Source organism: Protopterus annectens, chromosome 4.part0 (assembly GCF_019279795.1).
Source record: "Protopterus annectens isolate FY-2018-M chromosome 4.part0, PAN1.0, whole genome shotgun sequence".
In the NCBI taxonomy this organism is placed as follows: Eukaryota; Metazoa; Chordata; order Ceratodontiformes; family Protopteridae; genus Protopterus; species Protopterus annectens.
The window spans coordinates 1,263,335,897-1,263,357,446 of NC_056733.1; the positions used below are offsets into that span (position 1 = coordinate 1,263,335,897).

General features: G+C 45.1%; 1 protein-coding gene across 1 annotated transcript in view; it reads right to left on the reverse strand.

Annotated features, from left to right (window-relative positions):
* ARHGAP26 (Rho GTPase activating protein 26) overlaps nt 1–21,550 on the reverse strand; it is a 3,815,868-nt gene that overhangs the window by 2,146,009 nt on the left and 1,648,309 nt on the right. The window contains exon 11 of the mRNA XM_044069158.1: nt 5,149–5,227. Coding sequence (XP_043925093.1) covers nt 5,149–5,227 — 79 coding nt within the window. The remainder of the gene's footprint in view (nt 1–5,148; nt 5,228–21,550) is intronic.

Consider the following 21,550-nt stretch of genomic DNA (forward strand, 5'->3'; position numbering starts at 1 on the left):
GTGTACCTACCATAAATGTAGATGTTCAAGTGTATTCACTGTTGCAGTCATTACACTTGGGTTATCCTGCTGGCAGGCTACCCACAGTTGGCCTGAATTCCAAAGTCCTGGTCTGGCATCGGTTGCTGTCACCTCTTCCCTGACATCAGTGTGCCAGGGGTATAAAAGATGCAGCCGACGCCATTTTCTTCAGTTTTTCTTGCCCCAGATGTCAGGTGCTCCCAAAAGGGTAGGCTAAAAATTCTGCTCATAAAAAAGCACGCACAAACATAAACATTACCTTCATCTACAAGCAAATACACCACATAGGTTGTATAGAATAGAGAAGTACAGATAAGTCCCAGCAAAGAAAGGGGATGGAGGGAGGGTAACCTGGACTGCAACAGTGAATACACTCGAACATCTACATTTATGGTAGGTACACAACTGTACTATGTTCATCGTGTTTCGCTGTTGCAGTCATTACACTTGGGTTGAATCCCAAAGCTGAGATTGGGTGGCTGGGCCTAGATAGAATTAGGAGTGGCTATGAGGCCCTGCAGAACTGCAGTGGCGAAGCCTGCTCTGGATTTAGAGTAAAGAGGTAAGTGGTAGTGCTTTGTAAAAGTGTGCACTGAAGTCCAAGTTGTAGCCTCCAAAATGTCCTTGGTTGGTACTCCTCTGAGGAAGGCTGCTGAGCTTTTCCTTGTGATCCTGCAGCATATGCCACTAAGAGTTGCTCAGTCTTTCTGAAGGCTTTAGTTTTGTCCAAGTAGAATCGTAGCTGTGTATGTCAAAAGAATGCAGAAGTCACTCCCCCCCCCCCCTTATTCTGTGGGTTTGGATAAAAGGTAGGCAAATTAATGGTTTGGTTCAGAGCCACACTGGACATTACCTTAGGCATAAATGTTGGGTTTGTCCTTAGAGAAACCCTGTCCAGATGGAAAATAATAAAAGGTTCCACAGCCATTAGTGCCTGTAACTCTGAGACTCTTCTTGCTGAGGTTATTGCTAGGAGCAGAGCTGTTTTCCACGATAAGTATTTTATCTCAGCTGTATTGTTTGGCTCAAAAGGAGGCAGTGTGAGCTTTTCCAAGACAAAATTGAGGTCCCATGCAGGTGTTGGAGCTCTCCTTGGAGGTCTTATGTTTTTGGCCCCTCTGAGGTACTGCCTTAGCAGTGGATGTGAAAAAATAGGTGGATCCGTATTGTAATGAGTTGAAATGGCAGAGGCATGGATCTTAATTGATGAGAAGGATAGGCCTTTATTCAGCATCTCAGTTAGGTATTGTAAAATCTGAGAAATATTTGGTAGAAGCGTGTCCATGCCTTGTGCCTGGTTCCAAGCATAGAATCTCTTCCATTTTTCTGTATAAGATTTTCTGGTGCTGGGCCTCCTGGACTCCAAAATAACATCCATAACTGCTTTAGAGAGAGGTGTGTTCTGAATGGTTAGATTATCAGCCATGCAGCCAGATTTAGGGTTCTGAGTTGGCTGTGCAGGATCTGACTGTTTTGTTGGGTCAGCAAATGAGGAATTTGAGGTACTGTCCACACTGGGCCTTGAGACAAGCTCTTTAGGATTGGGTACCAGTGCTGGCGTGGCCAGTCTGGGGCAATCAATATCATTTTTGGCTTCTCTTGTCTGACCTTTAGGAGTACCTTGGGGAGGAGAGGCAGTGGAGGAAAGGCATATACTGTAAGGGTCTTCCAGCTGAATGATAGGGCATCCACTTCCCATGCTTGTTTGTGATAAGTCCTTGTGCAGAATCTCTGTAGTTGGCAGTTGTGCGGGGAGGCAAATAGATCTATGTCTGGGCATCCCAATTTCCTTGTTGTCATGCTGAAGATTTGTGGGTCTAGTTTCCACTCATGAGGATCTTTGAGATTTCTGCTTAGTTCATCTGCCACAGTATTTGTCTTTCCTGGCAGGAATTGTGCTTGCAGGTGTACTTGATAAATCAATGATGTGTTCCACAAAGTCATGGCTTGTCTGCAGAGGGGGTAGGAATGTGTGCCTCCCTGCTTGTTTATGTACCACATGACTGTAGTACTGTCCGTCTTTACCAGCAGTTGTTCTGGATGAAGTAGATCCTTGAAGGCTGTCAGGGCATTCTGAACAGCTAGCATCTCTGTTTGATTGATATGAAGATGCATTTGGCTTGCTGGCCATGCTCCCTGAATACATTTTCCTGCCATGTGGGCCCCCCAGGCATAATCTGATGCATCTGTTAGTGTTTGCCTGGCCATGGGTAGAGTGAATGGCTGTCCCTTGCTGTGGTGACAGGCTTGTGCCCACCATCGAAACTCCTGTTGCAGGCAGGGAATGAGGGTAATTAATGTTTCTAGGCTGTAGCAATGTTGAGTCCAAACACTTTTTAGATACCATTGTAGTTTCCTCATATGCAGTCTTGCATATGGAATTAGTAGAATGCAGAAAGCCATGAAGCCCAAAGCCTGCAGAATTTTTCTTGCAGAAAACTGGGTCTTTGTTGCCAACATTTCGAAGTAAGAAGTCAGTTGCCTTTGTTTGTCTTGCGTGAGATAATCCATCTGGGCAGTTGTATTTAAGCTTGCACCCAGGAATATTATCTCTTGTGAGGGTACTAGTTTTGATTTCTTTTTGTTTACTGTGTACCCTAGGCAAATTAGTAATCTTTTTACAAACGCCAGATGCTTTAGTAGAATGTCTTTGGTCTCTGCTTGAATAAGGCAGTCGTCCAAGTAGGGATATATATTCCTCTTTTTCTGCAAAATGCAATTACTGGTGCCAGGAATTTTGTGAAGACCCTGGGCGCAGTAGATATGCCAAAGGGCAGTGCAGAGAATTGGTAGTGCATTGAGCCAGCTATGAATCTGAGGTATCTTCTACAAGATTGTCTGATTGGGACATGCAGGTATGCCTCTTTGAGATCCAAAGTTACAAACCAAGCCTTCTTTCCCAGCATGGGCAGAAGTTGTTGCAGAGTCAACATTTTGAATTTTGGTACGTCCAAATAAGTATTTAGAATAGACAGGTCCAGAACTGGTCTACATGCTTTTTCATTTCTTGGTACTACGAAAAGTCTGAGTAAAATCCTTGTCCCTCCTCCTGTTGTGGCACAGGCTGAATGGCCTTCATGTCCATGAGAGATGTTACTTGTTTTGTGCCTCTGCCCATTGATTGTGTGGCAGGTCTGGCATACCTTTTGCCTTTGGAAGGGTGTGAAAGTGGAACCTGTAGCCCTGAGAGACTATGTTTAGGACCCATTTGTCCTGAGTGATTGTGTGCCAATTTTGTGAAAAAAGTGCTAGTTTTCCCCCTAAGGGTGCTGCCAAGAGAGAAATGCCTGGCATTGGCAGAGGGAAGTCATTGGGACTGTTTCCTATATGGCTGTGATTTGTCTTCTCCGCTTTTGGAGGTTTGGGCCTGTATGAGCCCTGGGGCTGTTGCCTGCCTCTAGGGCATCTGTATCTGCCTCTTTGTGGCCTGTCTGGCACGGGAAAGGACCAATTCTTAGAAGGCCAGTTCCTGCTAAATCTGGGTGGCTGTACCTGTAAGAAATCCTTCACTGTCTGCATAGATTTAGCTTTATCCTCCATTTTCTTCAACGCCTCTTCTGCCTTAACACCAAACAGAGTATCATGCTGTAATGGAGCATCCAATAATTTTGCTTTAACATGATCAGGCAGAGTCTGTTCCTTTAACCAAGCATGCCTTCTAATAACAGAACCTGTTACAGTGGCCCTGCAAGAGGCCTCTAGTGAATCATAACCACATTGCAAAGTATGCTTTCCCACTTGTTCAGCTGCATGCAATAAATCCTGCAAATCTTTGTTCTCAGAACATTCAGAATTTGTCAACATTTTCTGTTTTAACAGAGACATTAAGTATTGCTTATATTTGAGAATATGAAACTGACAATTTAAAGCCCTTACAGCCAAGGTAGCAGAAGTGTAGACTTTTTCCCCCATCTGTCCAGTGTCCTAGAATCTCTATCTGAGGGGACAGGGTTTTTAGCAGTAGCAGCCTTTACCCCTTTGGGACCCTGAGAGATAGTTTCTGAGAATCTGGAACCCTGTAGTATCTGTCCGGCTTAACAGCTGCAGGAGGTAAAGAGTCAGGAGATAGGCCGGACTCTGACAATACATCATCTACAATGTCTAGAACAGGTGGAATTGCAAGAGGTCTGTGCTGAGGTAGTAGAAGAAAGTCTCTAAGCCTTTTCTTAGAATCTGAATAATCTTGGCTCTCCCAGTGGAAATGCTCCCTCATGGTATGCAGGGTTTCCCCAAATGAGTAATCCTCTGGAGGAGAAGCTGAAGGAATAGATTCTTCAGCATCAAAATCCTCATAGGGAGGAATAGAATATCCCTGTTCTGAAGAGGAATCAGAGAAAATGGAAACTTGATCACAGGAATCATATTCAGTATCTTGCCTAGGCCTCTTATCAGGAGGGGGGGTGGGAACACCTGATCAAAGTAATTAGGTCTTCGGCCATTTTGAGCATCTGTTTTTTAGGCATGGAAGTCTGTCCTGGAGAATGCTGTACTTGTTTCCTTGTCTTTAAAACTGCTTTAGACTTAGTCTTGGATGCTGAAGTAGGCTTGCTATAAAGTTGTGTAGGTCTGAAAACACCCTCAGAAGCCGATGCCTACTCAGCGGCTCCGGACCCATCTGAGGGATTAGTTTCCTGATCCTGATCCTATTCAAATGAAACCTTGACAATGGGATGAGATATTGTAAATTTACCCACCCCTGTCTGGCCTTCATGTCCCTTGTGGATACAGGTTGTCAATAAGAAAAGTTTTATCCTAAGTAACACCCCTCTTACAAATCTTTGGTTACCACCCTACTAACATGCCCATCCCCATACAGATGCCCAGTACACTTGGGACCCAAATGGTTTAGGGGTGTAGCTAGGCTTGTAAGGGCAAAAGTGGTTGTTAGCTTAGTAACAACCTATGAACTCAAGCCATTACCAAGGAGGGAGAACTTTCACTGGTCACTCAATATTCCCACCTAGCTAACTACCAGTGTATGAATCACTAGACAGTGTCAAGGTTAGCAGCACAGTTAAACACTTTGCTAGTTTGCCATCTTCACTTATTTCTCTTAAAAAATAACACAGCGATGAGCATCTGGGATCAACAGTGTACAAAGTGCCTACTAAAACCATCTCTTCTTACCGGTTCTTTTCCATCCATGGCCTCCAGCCATAACCTTCTTTCCTCTTCTGATAGTGCCTGCATTGTTATAATTCCATTCCTGGAAATTAAGATACAGAAATCTTAGAGATGTAGATATTAACAAGGACATTTCAAAATATGCACTACAGAAACTGTATGCAACTGAAGTGAGACTGCCCAGCCAATCCAAATTCCAGCATGTATGCTTGCTAGTTGTTCTCAATCTGCATATAGTAGCTGTACCAAATACTGAATTTGTTGGCAAGAGCTTAAGTGTTTGAAAACAATGAAAGTGGTGAAAGTGAGGTCACAATTTTTTAAACTTGTCAATGTAAGAGCTATAGTTCTGAAAATTGTAACAGATGTCTTTGCAGTTACTGAAAACAGAAACAATGCAACATTTACATTTTGTAATAGAGTGTATACAATGGTAGTACACACTGACCGCCACAAATAATAGGGGCGTGGTACTGATGATGATAAAGAAAGTCAGAGAGTTTGAGTTCACAGCAGAAATATTGAATCCTTGAACATTTTCCATAACCAATTAAATGAAATAAAGCAGTTACTATGCGTGGTTAGCCTACAAAAAGTACAGTTTTGTACCTACCATAAATGTAGATGTCCGAGAGGTATGCATCTGCAGTCCTAACAAATGGGTTGTCCTGGCCTCAGGCAGCCCTTCGGTCGGCCGGATTCCAAAGTCTGGGTCTGGCCTCGGCTGATGCCGCACTCCACCCGACGTCATAGCTGCAGTTCAGCGGGTATAAAGGCATCAGCCGATGCCATTTTCCTCAGTGTTTCTTGCCCCAGATGCCAGGTGCCCTCTAGGAAGGCTAAATTTGGATAAATGCAAATGTTTCCAAACAATAGAGAGCAAATAGAAATAAACATGTATATACATATATACAAACAAATACACCATAATAGATTCCCCAGCTAGCTACAAGATGGGCAAATACCCTAGGAGTACCACAGAGGGGAAGGAGGGTGGGTAATCCTGACTGCAGATGCATACCTCTCGGACATCTACATTTATGGTAGGTACAAAACTGTACTATGTCCTTCAAGGATGCATCTGCAGTCCTAACAAATGGGTAGAATACCATAGCCAAACTGGGGGAGGAGGCACTAAGGAGGCACTAAGAGTTTATGGTGTAGTTAAGATCCCTTGCAAAACAGCAGTGGCAAAACCTGCTCGGGATCTGGAGTATAAAGGCAGATTATAATGCTTGGCAAATGTATGCACGGAGCTCCAAGTAGCAGCCTCTAAAATGTCTTTGGTAGCCACTCCTCGTAAGAAAGCTGTAGTAGTGGCTGTAGCCCTTGTGGAGTGAGGTCTGATGTTTTCTGGAGTTGCCTTTCCATGAAAAGAGTAACAAAATCTAAAGCAATTTCCTATCCATTTTGAGATTGTTTGTTTTGAAATTGCTTTTCCTTCCATTCCTGTTGCATATGCTACCAGAAGCTGGTCAGTCTTTCTATTGTTCTTGGTTCTGTCCAGGTAGTAGCGCAATTGTCTGTGCACATCCAAGGTATGCAGCAATCTTTCCCCCCTGTTCTGTGGGTTGGGGAAGAATGTTGGTAGGTGTATTGCTTGGTTTAATGATACCCTGGAGACCACCTTTGGCATAAAGGTAGGATTAGTTCTCATGGACACTCTATCCTGATGGAAGATAAGGAAGGGCTGTACTGCCATTAATGCCTGTAATTCAGAAACCCTTCTAGCTGAAGTAATTGCAAGCAGGAATGCAGTCTTCCAAGATAAGTACTGTAATTCTGCTGTTGCTGCTGGTTCAAAAGGGAAGTGGCAACTTTTCTAACACAAAGTACAAGTCCCAGGTAGGCAATGGTGGTTTCCTTGGTGGCTTTACATTTTAATTCCTCTGAGAAACTGCCTGAGTAGAGGTTGAGAAAAGACTGGAGGATCCATGTTGTATTCTGCTGAAATTGCTGATGCATGAATCTTAATGGAGGAGTAAGACAGACCATTGTGGAAAAGCTCTGCTAAGTATTCCAGGATGTTAGCTATGTTTGCCAATGATGCATCTACTCCTCTTGTTGCACTCCAAATGAGATATCTTTTCCATTTTGCTGAATAAGTTTTCCTTGTTGAGGGTCTTCGAGCCTCCAAGATAATGTCTTTAACCCTTTGAGATAAATCTGGGTTATTTTTCCTTATGTAATGTTCCAAGCAGCTAGCTGCAGTGTTTTCAAGTTTGGATGCAGGATTTTGAAGTTGTTCTGTGTTAGCAGTAGAGGTAGCAGGGGTAGATGCCATGCGTGTTCCCGGGTCATGCTCCTCAGTAGCGGGTACCAATGTTGCCTCGGCCAATCTGGAGCTATCAAGATGATCCTCGGGTGATCTTCTTTGATCTTCAGTAGCACTTTGTGCATCAAAGGAAGAGGTGGGAATGCATATGCTGTCAGGTTTTCCCAACTGAAGGATAGGGAGTCCACCTTCCAAGCAAGTGGGTGGTATGCCCTTATGCAGAATTTTTTCAATTGGTGGTTGTGTGGGGATAAGAACAGGTCTATTTCTGGCAGTCCCCATTTCCTTGTGATGGTTTTGAAGATGTCTGGATGTAGCATCCATTCGTGGGCATCCGTGGTGGTTCTGCTTAAGATGTCTGTTAGTATATTTTCTTTTCCTGGCACAAATATGGCTTGGAGCTGAATGTTGAGGCTCAGGGCCACATTCCAGAGGTCCATTGCCATCCGGCATAGAGGGTATGAATGTGTGCCTCCCTGTTTGTTGATATACCACATAACTGTGGTTTTGTCCGTCCTTATCAGCAAATGACCCTGTTGAAGAAATGGTCTGAATGTCTGAATTGCCTGTTTTACTGCCAGCATCTCTTTTTGATTTATGTGTAGGTTCATCTGGTCTTGAGTCCATAAGCCTTGTATGCACTTGTCCACCATGTGTGCCCCCCAAAACAGAGGTCTGAGGCGTCCGTGGTGATAGTCTGGCTTGGGTGAGGCCTGTGGAAGGGCAGTCCTTTGTTCAATTGACAGGCCTGGGCCCACCACTGGAATTTTTGCTTCAGGCATGGAATTATTGGAATTTGGGTTTCTAGGCTGTGCTTGTGCTGAGACCATAAATTCCTCAGGTACCATTGCAACTTCCTCATATGTAGTCTGGCATGTGGAATTAATATTATGCAGGATGCCATGTAACCCAGGGCTTGCAGGATTTTCCTTGCTGTAAGCTGGTTCTGCGTTGTTAATGCCATGAAATAGAGTGGTAGCTGCTTCTGTTTTTCTGCTGTGAGGAATGCCATCTGGTTTGATGTGTCCAGTTCTGCACCCAGGAAGGTTATCCTTTGGGATGGTATCAGCCTTGACTTTTTTGTGTTGACTGTGTATCCCAGGGCTTGCAGCAGGTGAATAACCTTTTTCAAATCTTTTGTTAATTTGTCTTTGTCGTCCGCTTGTAGCAGGCAGTCGTCCAGGTATGGATAAATTTGAATTCCCTGAAGCCTGCAATGAGCAATTACTGATGCCAGGCATTTCGTGAATACTCTGGGCACAGTAGACAAGCCAAAAGGCAATGCTGAGAATTGATAATGCTCTGATCCTGCAAGAAATCTGAGGTATCTTCTGCAATTTGGTCATATGGGGACGTGCAGGTATGCCTCCTTGAGATCCAGAGTCACCAGCCAAGACTCCTTGCCCAGCATGGGAAGAAGTTGCTGTAGGGTCAGCATTTTGAATTTTGGAACAATGAGATATGTGTTTAGAGCGGACAGGTCGAGGATAGGTCTCCATTGGCTTTCCTTTCTTGGTACTAGGAAAAGCCTTGAATAAAATCCTTGTCCTTGTTCCATAGCCGGTACCTTTTCTATAGCTCTCATCCTTAATAAGTGGTCTATTTGCTGTAGAGCGTTTGTCCTTTGGTTTGGAGGTAGGTTTGGCATTCCTCTCTTCCTTGGAAGAGTATGGAAGTGAAACCTGTAGCCTTTGTCTATTGTCTGTAAAATCCATTTGTCTCCTGTAATGTAATGCCAATTTACTGAAAATAAGGCTAATTTTCCGCCTAAGGGTGCTGCCAGTTGTTCCCTGGTAGGCATTTTCAGAGCCAAGTCACTGTGATTGTCCTGTAGAAGTGGTAGTGGCTGGATCTGTGGCAGTAGTTCTCTGGCTGTTAGGCTGCCACTGGCGTCCCCTGTAGGCACCTCTGGATTGACCTCTGCCTCTAGGGCGTCTATTTCTGCTTCTCTGTGCTCTGGTGGTGTCTGGAAAGGACCAATTCTTGGAAGGCCAGTTCCTACTAAACCTCGGAGGCTGGACCTGTAAGAAATCCTTGACTGTCTGGACAGATTTAGCTTTTTCTTCCACCTTCTTCAACACTTGCTGTGCAGGGGAACCAAACAAACTGTGCTTTTCCATGGGAGCATCTAGAAGCTTTGACTTTACATGGTCTGGTAAGGACTGCTCTTTTAACCATGCATGCCTTCTGATCACTGTACCAGTCATAGCTGATGTAAAGGAAGCCTCCAGTGCATCATAGCCGCATTTTAAGGAATGATTACTGACCTGCTGAGTGTTATGCACCAAATCCTGAAGGGACTTACGGTCTAAAGGTTCAGGCGAGGACAGTTTTTTAGTGAGCTGCTCTAACAGAAATTCCTGATACTGAATCATGTGGAATTGACAGTTTAAGGCCCTAGCCGAAAGAGTAGCAGAAGTATAAACTTTTTTACCCCATCTGTCCAATGCCCTAGATTCTCTTTCAGAGGGGAGGGGGTTCTTGGCAGAGGCAGCTGCTACAGCTTTGGGGCCCTGTGAAATAGTTTCAGGATCTGCAATAGGAGCCTTATACAAATGATAATGTGTGTCCGGAACCCTGTAGTATCTGTCGGGCTTAGCAGGGGCCGGAGGCAGTGAGTCAGGGGCAGTACAAGCATCATTAAATGCATCATCCACAACTGTAAGTACTGGAGGAATAGCTAAAGGCCTATGCTGTGGTAAATGTAAAAAGGTCCTAAGCCTTTTCCTAGAGTCTGAAAAATCCTGGCCCTGCCATTGAAATTGTTCCCTCATAGCATGCAAGGTTTCCCCAAAAGAAAATTCCTCAGAAGGAGAGGCTGAGGGTATGGAATCCTCTGCATCAGAGTCCTCATATGGAGAATAAGGGCCCTCTGGAGGATTTGTATTTTCTGAATCATCAGAGGAATAATCTGAAGAAACTGGCTCAGGGGGCTCTGCTCTAAGCCTCTTCTCTGGAGGTGGGTGAGAGGCCCTGTCAGGGTGAGACTGGGTTCCCCTGATCAAAGAAATGAGATCCTCTGCTAGACTAAGCATTTGAGTACTAGAGCTAGGCCTGTGAGAGGGGGCTTTAGCAGGCACGGCCTTTGAAGATTTAGCTGCTTTAGCCCTGGCAAAAGCCTTAATTGACATGGATGCAGGGGGCCTAGCAGCTCCACGTGCAGGAGTAGATACATCTAAGGGGATAGCATCTGATAAATCTTGAGAAACTATAAGAGCAGGTGAATTTTCAGTAGCAGATTCAGCCATGCTGGAAGAGGCCTCGGTAGAAGGAGGCATGCTTTCGGCCGAAGGAAGAACCGCGGACTCGGCTTCGGCCGAAACCGAGACACTCGCGGTTGGCTTAACCGTGTTTTCGGCCGAAACCGCGGACCGCGAGTGTCGGTCCTTTTCCTTACGCTTTTTAGCTAAATGTGAAGTCGGAGTCTCCGACGGCATGATATAAGCAAAAGCGGAGCTGAAAAACTCCTCTGCAAACTCCGACCGACGTCTAAGTGTTCGTCGGTTGAAGGAAGCACAGGCTAGACAAGCTGCTACATCGTGGTCTGGGCCTAAACAAGGTAGGCAGTAAGAGTGGAAATCTTTATGAGGTATTTGTTTCCCACGAGTTAAACAGTTATTCACTTTTTCTGACATCGGCTGAGGCAAGAAAGAGTCCCCAACGGGGTACTTAGCTTTTTAGAAGTCTTCGGTAGTAGCAATCTCTGGTTCTGACCGACCGGTACTTGCGAACAGCTTCTGCTTGAGCCACGGCAAGAAAGACTGAGGAAAATGGCGTCTGCTGATGCCTTTATACCCGCTGAACTGCAGCTATGACGTCGGGTGGAGTGCGACATCAGCCGAGGCCAGACCCAGACTTTGGAATCCGGCTGACCGAAGGGCTGCCTGAGGCCAGGACAACCCATTTGTTAGGACTGCAGATGCATCCTTGAAGGACATCAGAACAGGCATGAACAGTAGTAGTCACAAAGGCACAATATGAAAAAAGTAGTAACACAGAACTACACTGGCAGCTCCATTAGTGCAGAGGGCATAAAGTCTTGACTCTGATCCAGGTGATCACAGTTTGAGTTTCTTTGGGAACAGGCATGGGGATGATGGCCATACTATGGGGCACAAGTGGCATTGCTCACTTTCAGTGCTGTAACCCTTCAGAGTAGGGGTAGTGACAAAAATGTTGACTATGGAGTAAATGGCTCCCAAGCTACATATATGGGAGTCCTCAAACTGAGTGCAAAGAAGCATGCACTCACAAAGGGAGGGCACAGTGCTCCCTCCAGTGATGCAAGTCACTCACCCTGCCATGCAAGAGGGAGAGGCTAGGGCCTCAATGCCAAGACACCAATGAGGGTTCAAACCACCCTCACTGTTGCCTGAATGTTGGAATCTCCATGAGGCTCTCATCACCATCTTGGGGGATGCCCAATATGATGAAATTAATGGGCTCTCATTCAGTCAGGGGAAGCTTGCTGGCTGCAAGCATGGGGACAAAAATTACACAGAAAAAACACACAACTGCCTGGATATAACACATAGTTGTGAAAGATACCAACTGAGATGGGGGCAATATAGCCATATAGCACTGAGGGGAGGTACCAACAAAAGCGGTTTCAATAATTTCATTCACAGTTTCACCAAAAAGAATGAGATGTGCAGTACATTCCAGAGATATCATCACAGGGATCCCTCTTGTAATTAAGATTTGGGATGTTCTGATTTGAATTCTAGTAGTTTAAAGAGTTTAGTTGCTAATTTGAAATTTTAACTGTAGCAGCATGTTAATTGGATGAAGTATTAACACATTAATCCTTTTCTGTAACATTGACACAATACTTGATAAAATAATAAAGCATTCATTCTCTGCTAAATAGCAGGCAAGCTGCTTTAGATAAGAGTTGCAGTTCTTTGCCTAGAAGATTCATTCCCTTGGAAAATATGATGATATTATCAATAATTGTATGATATAATTAATAAGTGCTTTAATTAGCCAGCATGTGTACTATATCTGGAGTCAGATAGATAGTTGCTAAGAAACCAGAGATGAAGACAGAATCCAATTAGACATTTCTAGACTTGGAGAAAGCACATAAAAGGTCCCAAGACAGCTAATCTGGGCAGCCCTATGATGGTTGGAAGTCCATAAAACAGTAAAAGTAGTGCAGGCTATATGTATCCAGACTGAGCTCAGTTCTATCCTGGTTAACAAATCTAAAAAAATAGTTAAATAAATTTAAGGACCCAATGACAAACATACGGACTGTGTTTGGTCTCATAGGGTGGTTCCCAGTGGGAGTGGGCTCTGAGCCCACTGCTGTTCAAACTGCTGAGGGCTACATTAGCAAAGAGGATGGAGGGGACAGGTCAGCAAAGCTGCTGAACACAGACAAAGTGGTATTACAAGCAGATTCTGAACAAAAATGTCAACAGATTTATCAACCAGAGGAGAAGTTGTGGATAGTAATTAATAAAGAGTTGAAGGATTTAACTGGAAGCGGAAGACAGCAAACGTCAAGTGGGATAACCTTATTCTTACCAACAGAACAGTGCTGACTGGGATCACCTGACATGAAGTGGTACTTCAGAGCAACACAGTTAAGGTTCCTACTCATAGCACAAGCAGAAAGCTATAACTAAAAATGGAAAGAAATGATGAAGAAACAGGGGAAGTTCAAGTAATAGGGACAGACTAGGATTCTGGATGCAAACCTTTAAGGAGAACAATAATCATACAGAACATTATATTCTTAAAGTAGCAGAAGGTATTCCAAGAACTAAGCCAATACGGGTATAGAGAAAGGAGATTCTGCCAATAGGGCTGACTGCAATTACGGATACAAACAGGCAAGACAGAGTGGGAGTATACTGGAGAAAACTGGCAAAGGAACCAAGATATTGGGAGAAAATAACTAGAGAGGGAAAGGTAATAAAATGGGAGGATGCTAATAACTTATTTGGACTGCAGATTAGAGATTGCCTTCCACATCAAGGATTGATATCAGAGTAAAGGCAAAGAAAAATAAATAGCAGCACTTAAGTTCTTATTAGAATCCAGAACAGAAGTGGCTGTTAAGAAAGGAATAATTAGTAGAGCATATAAAATATTGCATAACTATAAGAATCAATCAGAAGAGGTTAGGAAGAATTGGGACGAGAGACTGGATAAGCAATTCACAAAGAAACAACTGGGGAATATATGTACGTCTCTCAAATATGCAACAAAATCTAGAAGATTTAGGATCTTTGCCTGGAAGTGTTTACATAGATATTTTTATACCCCAAGCAGGCTCCAAAGAATCTTTCTTCAGGTAAACGGTAAATGTTGATGTGATGGGGACGAAAGAGGTAATTGGGAACATATTTTCCGGGAGTTTAATGAGTTGGCTCACTTTAAAGATTCCTTGCGGACTGCTCTGCCGGGGATGCTGGGTGAGCAAATTGGAGTGACTAGGGAATTTTTTGAGCTATGATACAGAGTTGGAATTGCCTAGACATAGTAAGGCCTTGCTAAGTCTAATTATGATGGCTGCCAAAACAGCAATAACTAAAAAATGGAAATCAAAGTCTAAACCAACTTTACTAAAAGTAACAGAGATAAAACAACTGTAACTGGGATATCTAGAAAATGTTACGAGTAAATTACACAGCAAAAAAATGGGAAATGTGGGACCACTACATGTAGAGGAGAAATTGTGTTTAAAGAAGGTAGGATCTGAATGAGCTATGCAATGACTGACTGAAAATGACTGGATATATTAAAAGTGATGTATAATGTTTTCAGTTGCATTTCTGTTGGCACGGTTTGTAAGGTATAATGTTTGCAAACTGATTGTGCCTCTATGATTTATTTGCATTTATATGAATTTAAGATTGCCTGTGTCACACATGCTAATTTAATAAAGATGTTTCTTGCAAAAGAAAAAAAAAAGAATGTCAACATATTATTGGGTAATGGAATGCAAAACTGTACGTATAGGGAATGCAATTGAGCAGAGACAACATAGATGCCAGGATAGCAAATGGTGGAAAAAAGAAGTTATGTACTCACCATAATGTTTCATTTGAGTAGTTATACTTCATTTTTCTGCAACCTGTGGGTATACGGATCCGTATCGGATCCAAGCCGGCAACTTTTTTTCTAGCATCTGCTCCAAGCTCTGAGCCCCTCCCCTTACCCATAATGCCCTATATCTCCTATCTTCCCTCAGATCGAGTTTGCTGCAACTAAAAATATAAGCAACTCAACCCAATAAACCAATCCTGAAAAGACAGGACAAGGTCCGGGGGACAGAGAGAGGGAATGTTGCAGAAAAATGAAGTATAACTACTCAGATGGAACGTTATGGTGAGTACATAACTTCTTTATCTGAAGTAGTTAACTTCATTTTATCTGCAACCTGTGGGACAGAATCCCTAGCTACTCCGATCCTGGGAGGCCCTTATGGAAGGATATTCTTGAGCACCGTAGAGCCAAATGATGCTTTACCCCTGGAAATCAGATCTAATTTGTAATGGGAAATGAAGGTATGTGAAGTGGCCCAGGTCGCTGCTGCACAAATATCGTCCAAAGGCACCCTAGACCAAAAAGCAGCAGAAGTCATCATGGACCTGGTAGAGTGAGCCTTAACAATACCAGGAGGAGATAAACCTTTTGCTTTGTAGGCATGTGAAATACAAAGAGTGATCCATCTGGCCAAAGAAACTTTAGAAATAGCTTTTCCCATAAATGCTTTGGAAAAGGAAACAAACAATTGGTCAGTCTTGTGGAAAGACTTTGTTCTATGAAGATAAAAATGAAGCTGTCTATGAACATCTAACACACAGAGTTTGTATTCACCTTTATTTTGGAAGTTAGGAAAGAAAACGGGCAGATTAATGGACTGGTTTATGTTAGCTTCAGATGCCACTTTAGGTAAGAAGGAAGAGTTAGTACGGAGTGAGACCCTATCCTTATAGAAGACCAAATACAGAGGCATGGCAGACAGAGCTTGAAGCTCAGAATCCCTCCTAGCAGATGTAATAGCGACTAGGAAAGCGGTCTTCCAGGACAAACATTTCAAGTCCACCAAAGCTGCAGGTTCGAAAGGAGGAGCCACCAATGCCTGTAAAACAAAAGTAAGGTCCCAAGGAGGCACTGAATCCTTGACAGGCAGCCATAACAGAAAAGTACCTTTAAGAAAAGCCTTACACAGCCCAGAGGAGACTAATGCCATGTTGACTTCACCAACGTGAAAACTGGAAATGGCTGCCAATTGTACTTTCACTGTGGAGGAACTAGCTCCTTGCTGAAAGATACCAGACAGGAAGTCCAATACCGCTGGAACAGGGGCTGTAAAGGGATGTATTTTTCTCTGTGAATCCCAAATGGAAAAGCGCTTCCATTTACTGAAATAAAGTTTCCTAGTGGAGTCTTTAAAAGAAGCCACCAGAATGGATTTTACCGGGGATGAAAGACCGGGAGTCCTGGCAATTAACGGAACTAGAGCAACCAGGCTGTCAGCTTGATGCTTCCCAAATCGATCAGATGTGCCCCCGACAGATGGGAGATTAGATCCGGGCAGGGATCCAGAACCCACAGAGGAGCTACGAGATGAAACCAAAGGAATGGGAACCAAACCTGACGAGGCCAGAACGGGACAATGAGGATCACTTTGCACCATAGTCAGCAAGCTTTCTGAAGAAACTTCGGAATCAGTGGCAATGGTGGATAAGCATACAGAAGCCCGGGGGGGCCAAGCATGGACTACAGTGTTTCTGGGGATTTTCCCTGGTGAGGGAATCAGAGCGAACAACTCACTACACTTCCTGTTGGAATGAGATGCAATGAAATCGCAGCAAGGCTGACCCCATGCAAGGAAGATCTCCTCCGCTACTGATTGTTTCAGAGACCACTCGTAAGGCATCAGAATGGCCCGACTCAATCTGTCCACTAAAATGTTGGAGCACCCCTGGATGTGCGTTGCTATCAGAAACTGACCGGTGGAGATCGCCCATTCCCACACTCTTGTTCCCCCCTGCTTGTTGATATACCAGACATCCGACATGTTGTCTGACTGAATTGCAATCAATCCGAGAGGGAGGACTGTGTGAAAGGCTTCCAACGCTAAAAGCACTGCCCTCATCTCTAGAACATTTATGTGCAACTTGGTCTCTGACTGGGACCACGTGCCTTGGACTGTCCTTCCCAAACAGTGTCCCCCCCACCAGAGTTGGGAGGCGTCTGTGGTCACTGCGGCTTGGACTGGAGATGACGGGATGGGGCGTCCTTTTGATATCTCCGATGAACTTAACCACCAAAGAAGAGATGTCCTGCAAACGTGACTGATCTTGATCGGAAATTCCATGGGCAGGTCTAGCCAAGACCATTGAATAGCCAGAGTCCATTAAAGAACCCGCATGTGAAGGCATGCACAAGGGAGAATCGATATGGCGGCAGCCATGGGGCCCAGAGCCCAGAGAACCTCGCTTGCCTTTGAAGACTTGGAGTTTGCCAGCTGAGCTATGTGGCACCTGAGGTGTATGATCCTGTCTGGAGTTAAGAATACCTTCATCTGCAAAGTGTCTAGCCATGCCCCAATGAAGTCTAGAACCTGTACTGGTTGCAAATGGGATTTGTGAACATTGACTGTAATTCCCAGTAGATCTGCCAACCGAATGAAATAATCTCGGGTCAGACACAATTGATGCTTGTTGGGCGCAGAGAAGAGCCAGTCGTCCAGGTATGGAAACACCTGAATACCCTGAAACCTCAGGTGAGCCACTACAACTGCCATTATTACCTTGGTGAACACCCTGGGGGCTGTGGTGAGACCAAAGGGTAGGGCTCTGAACTGAAAATGACTGGCTCTCAGCTGGAAGAGCAGAAACCTCCTGGAGCTTCTGTGTATTTTGATGTGGTAGTAAGCATCCTGGAGGTCTAACGAGCACATCCAGTTGCACTCTCGTAGATAAGGTAGAATGGACTTAGGGTGACCATCAGGAATTTCTGTTTGGCTACCGACATGTTTAATGCTGACAGGTTTAGAATGGGCCTGAGGTCCCCCGTGTTTTTTGGCACCAAAAAGAACCTTGAGTAGACGCCTAATCCGGACTGATCGGGAGTGGACCTGTTTGATGGCTCATTTGAGTAGCAGCTTTGAAACCTCTAGAGCCGCGGCCTCCCTGTGAGCGGGTGCAACATCCGGGAGGTGTTTTGTAATATTTGGAGGGGCAACAAATGGAATAGAGCAAGCTCTGGATATTATCTGTAAAATCCAGTGATCTGTCGTAATGGACACTCATGCCGCTGGGCGTAAGGACAATCATCCCCTGACTGCCTCCAGATTAGGACAGTCGGACAACCCTTCAGGGCTGCCGACCGGGTCTATCAGAAAAAGGTTCCCTAGACCCGAAATTCCTGGGACCCCCTCTACCTCTTGGTCAGCGTTGATCCTATCCCTCTCTGCTTCTGGGGGAGTAGTTGTCCTGAGAATCCTGGGAAAACAGAATAACAGAGTTGTAGTACAATGCACCAAATACCTTCGGATCCACCAATAAGCGCTGTAAACTCCAGTAACCACAACATAAGATGCTTCAAACACGGTGTTTAATCCACATAACGCCAAAAAATAACATTGAAAACAGACATACACGACTTCCCAGTGCTGTAATTGTACGTGAATAAAATTATTCAAGTACAGGACATAAACGTAACATATCGAGAGTCGTAGCACCGGTGGACAAACAAAAAAGATGCCAAAAATAGATCAAAAAGTTTAGCGCTTTCAACCAACGTAACCTGGTCTTCTTCAGAACTGAATCTGTAAACAATCATTCAGTTTATATAGATTCATTGGCGCCAAAAAAAAATCCTGGGAAAACTGAGATTTTCGGAACCACATCTTCTGCCCTCTTTGATTCCTAGATAAGGACTGCTGAGGGTTAGAGAAGCAGACTCCGACGGCAGACAAAGTCCTCCTGTCCTTTTCATTCTGGACAAGTGTGTCACGTACTGTCTTCCCAAAAAGGGAAGAGCCGTCAAAGGGAGCGTTGATAAATGATGCCTTGAAAGGGTCCACGAACTGGCACAACCTGAGCCAGGCATGACGCCTCATGGCTATGCCTGTCCCAGCCACCCTATCTGCTCCTTTTGTGGCATGGGAAAAGAGCCGCATTGATGTGTTGGAGACTGACTTCAGAGTAGACATTTTTGCCGAGAACAACTGTCTGTCCTGCGGCGATAAAGACTCTGGGAGCAACTCAGCGAATTCCGAAGCAAGGTCTCACTGAAGCCAAATCACGTGCCAAATAATTCAGCACATGGATAGAAAAGGTTGCTGAGGAGTAGACACGCTTCCCAAACCTATCCACTGACTTGGACTCCTTGTCTGGAGGGTGGACTGAGGAACTCTCCTGTGCTAATTCCTTCTTTGTGGCTGCTGCCACCAACATAGCATCAACCGGGGCTCCTTTCGACCAGGGTTGTCTGTCAGAAGGGGGAGATAAAACCTTGTCAGGGTGTTTGGGGATGGGCTCTACAGTGTCAGGCTCCTTCCATGCCCTCGTGGTGATGAGGTCCACCAAAGGGGCCGCTGGTGGGGACACCCAGGAAGTAGATTGGCCCGTGACAAAGGCCTCCAGGAACACTGACTCATCCCCAGAAGGTTTTGGGGCTGACCAACCTCCCCTCTGGTGAAGGATCTCCATAATTTCTCCGAAGGAGACGTCTTCAGGAGGTAACCTGGGGGAACCTTTTCCTTCATCTAAGTCAGTGTCCATAGTGAGGGACTTGGGGGAGTCCAAGTGCCTCCTTTTGTACTTGCACTTACGGTGACCCTCTTCAGTGGGACTTTCAGAAGGGGATCCGTGAGCCGTAGGGGTCTCCTCAGGGAAATTAACCTGGGGATCCTCTGGCATGGGCTGTCCCTGAGACAGGATGAAAGGAGTCATCGCCAAATCCAGGGGGGCCTGGGTGGTATCTGAGGGGATGGGCTGGAATCTCAATCCCTGGGAGAGAACCCTCTCCACCACTTCGAAGGCCGAGGGAGAAGCCCTCCCCGGATCCGAAGCGGGGACCGGAGCTGAAGCCAGGGTAGGCTGAGGTCCAAGGGAACGGATTGGATCCGAAAAGGTCGGAGCCGAAGAATCCATTCCCCCTGTTCCGACTCCCTGTCCGCAGCTCTGAGAGTCACTTGGATCTGAACAAGTCGGATCCGAGGAACTCAAGGTAACAGTCGGAGTCGAGGTTAGAGGAACCGTCGGCGCCGAGCTACCAGCTCCGAAAAACCTCGGATCCAAGAGCTCCAAAGCCGAAGCATGGATCGGGGAAGGAGAGAAGGGGCAGAAAAGAGGTATGGAGGTCCCCCCTCCAGAGGGAAAGGGGCCTGGCAAGACTCCCATCTGAATTTGGGTCTGAATAAATCTCCGCATTATCCTGTCCATATCCATGTCCGATAGGCTCCGAGTCAACCTCGAAGAGGCCACCAACTCGAATCTGGCTGGTCTGTGCAGTGGGGAGGAAGGCCTCGGGTCCGAATGTTCCAACGGCTCAGATGAAAAACAAGGAGACCGGAGCCGTGCAGAAACAGACCTCATGGTCTTAGATGAGGGGCTGAGAAAGAGCTCCCTGTCTGGGGATCTCTTACAATGCCTGCCCTTCTTTTTCTCCCTTTCCTCTCTGCGCCTTTCTTTATCCTTTTATTTTTCTCTCTCTTTTTCTTTGTCAGCCACGCTGACTAAAGATTTGTTCTTAGAAGACCCATCACCAGAAGACGACGGAGGTTGAGTCCCTGTCTGGTTGAGAGGTGGTACACTAGAGACCGAGGCAGATTCCAGCATGGCAGCAAGGAGAAGGCCTTTGGCAACTAGCTTGGCCTTACGATCCCTAAGGGCCCTAGGGTTAAAACCTGAACAGACAGCACATTGAGTGGACAAATGTGCCACTCCCAAGCAAATTCCACACAGAGTGTGACCATCGGCCAGGGAGAGCTTATGGCCACACTCTGTACATTTTTTAAAGACAGGCTTCAGCTGGTCAGCCATAGTCCTGCACTGAAAGGTACAAACACTACCTCTCCAGAAAACACACACAGGTAGGGGAAGGGCAGGCCTAACTACTACTCTATAGAAAACTTTTTTTTTTTTTTAAACACCGACGACCAAGCGAGATACTACACAAGGGGAGGAAGGGAAAAATTTTACTCAAGCACACCTAGATACCAGAAAAAAATACCACTTACTATCCCTGAGCTCAGAGCAAAGGAGACCACGATGCACACTACTGCCGCGGCAAACGAGATCTGAGGGAAGATAGGAGATGTAGGGCATTGTGGGTAAGGGGAGGAGCGCGGAGCTTGGAGCAGATGCTAGAAAAAAAGTTGCCGGCTCGGATCCGATACGGATCCATATACCCACAGGTTGCAGATAAAATGAAGTTAACTACTTCAGATTTATAAGTAGCTGAAAACCGAGACAGACGGGAAAACACTGGAACATGTTAACAGCTTCAAGTAACTGGGGTGGGTGGTGGTTAAGGAAAAGGAAAGTCTGAATGACTGAATGGGGAGGTGAAAAGCTAGACTCAGAGGGTCTGCAGCCAAAAGGCAGAGTGTCAGTTGTATTGTGTGACAGAGGAATGTCAAACAAACTGAAAAGTGTACAAAAACTGGTGTGGCAAGTACACAGAAACCTTTTTAGGGAAAGCAAATCAGTTGATGAAGCTAGAGGTGATGCAGATGAAGTGCCTGGGGAGAGTGGTAGGATACCCACTGTAAGACACACAAAGAAATGAGGACATCAGAACAGAGGCCAAAAAGTAAAAGAGAACAGATTCCAGTGGTTCAGGCACATGTGCAGGAAAGCAGAGGACAATCTGGTGAAGAAGATTAGAGAGAGACAAGAAGGCAAGACAAAATGTGGCATCCAGCAAAGAGATGGATGGACTACATAAAAGAAGACTATGATAGTCAGACATAACCACTGAAGAATGTAGGAGAGTGGCACTGAATTGAGAAAGATGGAGAAAGTTGACATGACACCCAACCCTATGTAGAAACTGGGAAAAAGGGGATTATCACTGATGATGATGATGTACTTGATGTGACAAATGTCAGTACAGGGCATGATAATTCACAAAACTTTACACCTGTGCTAATTT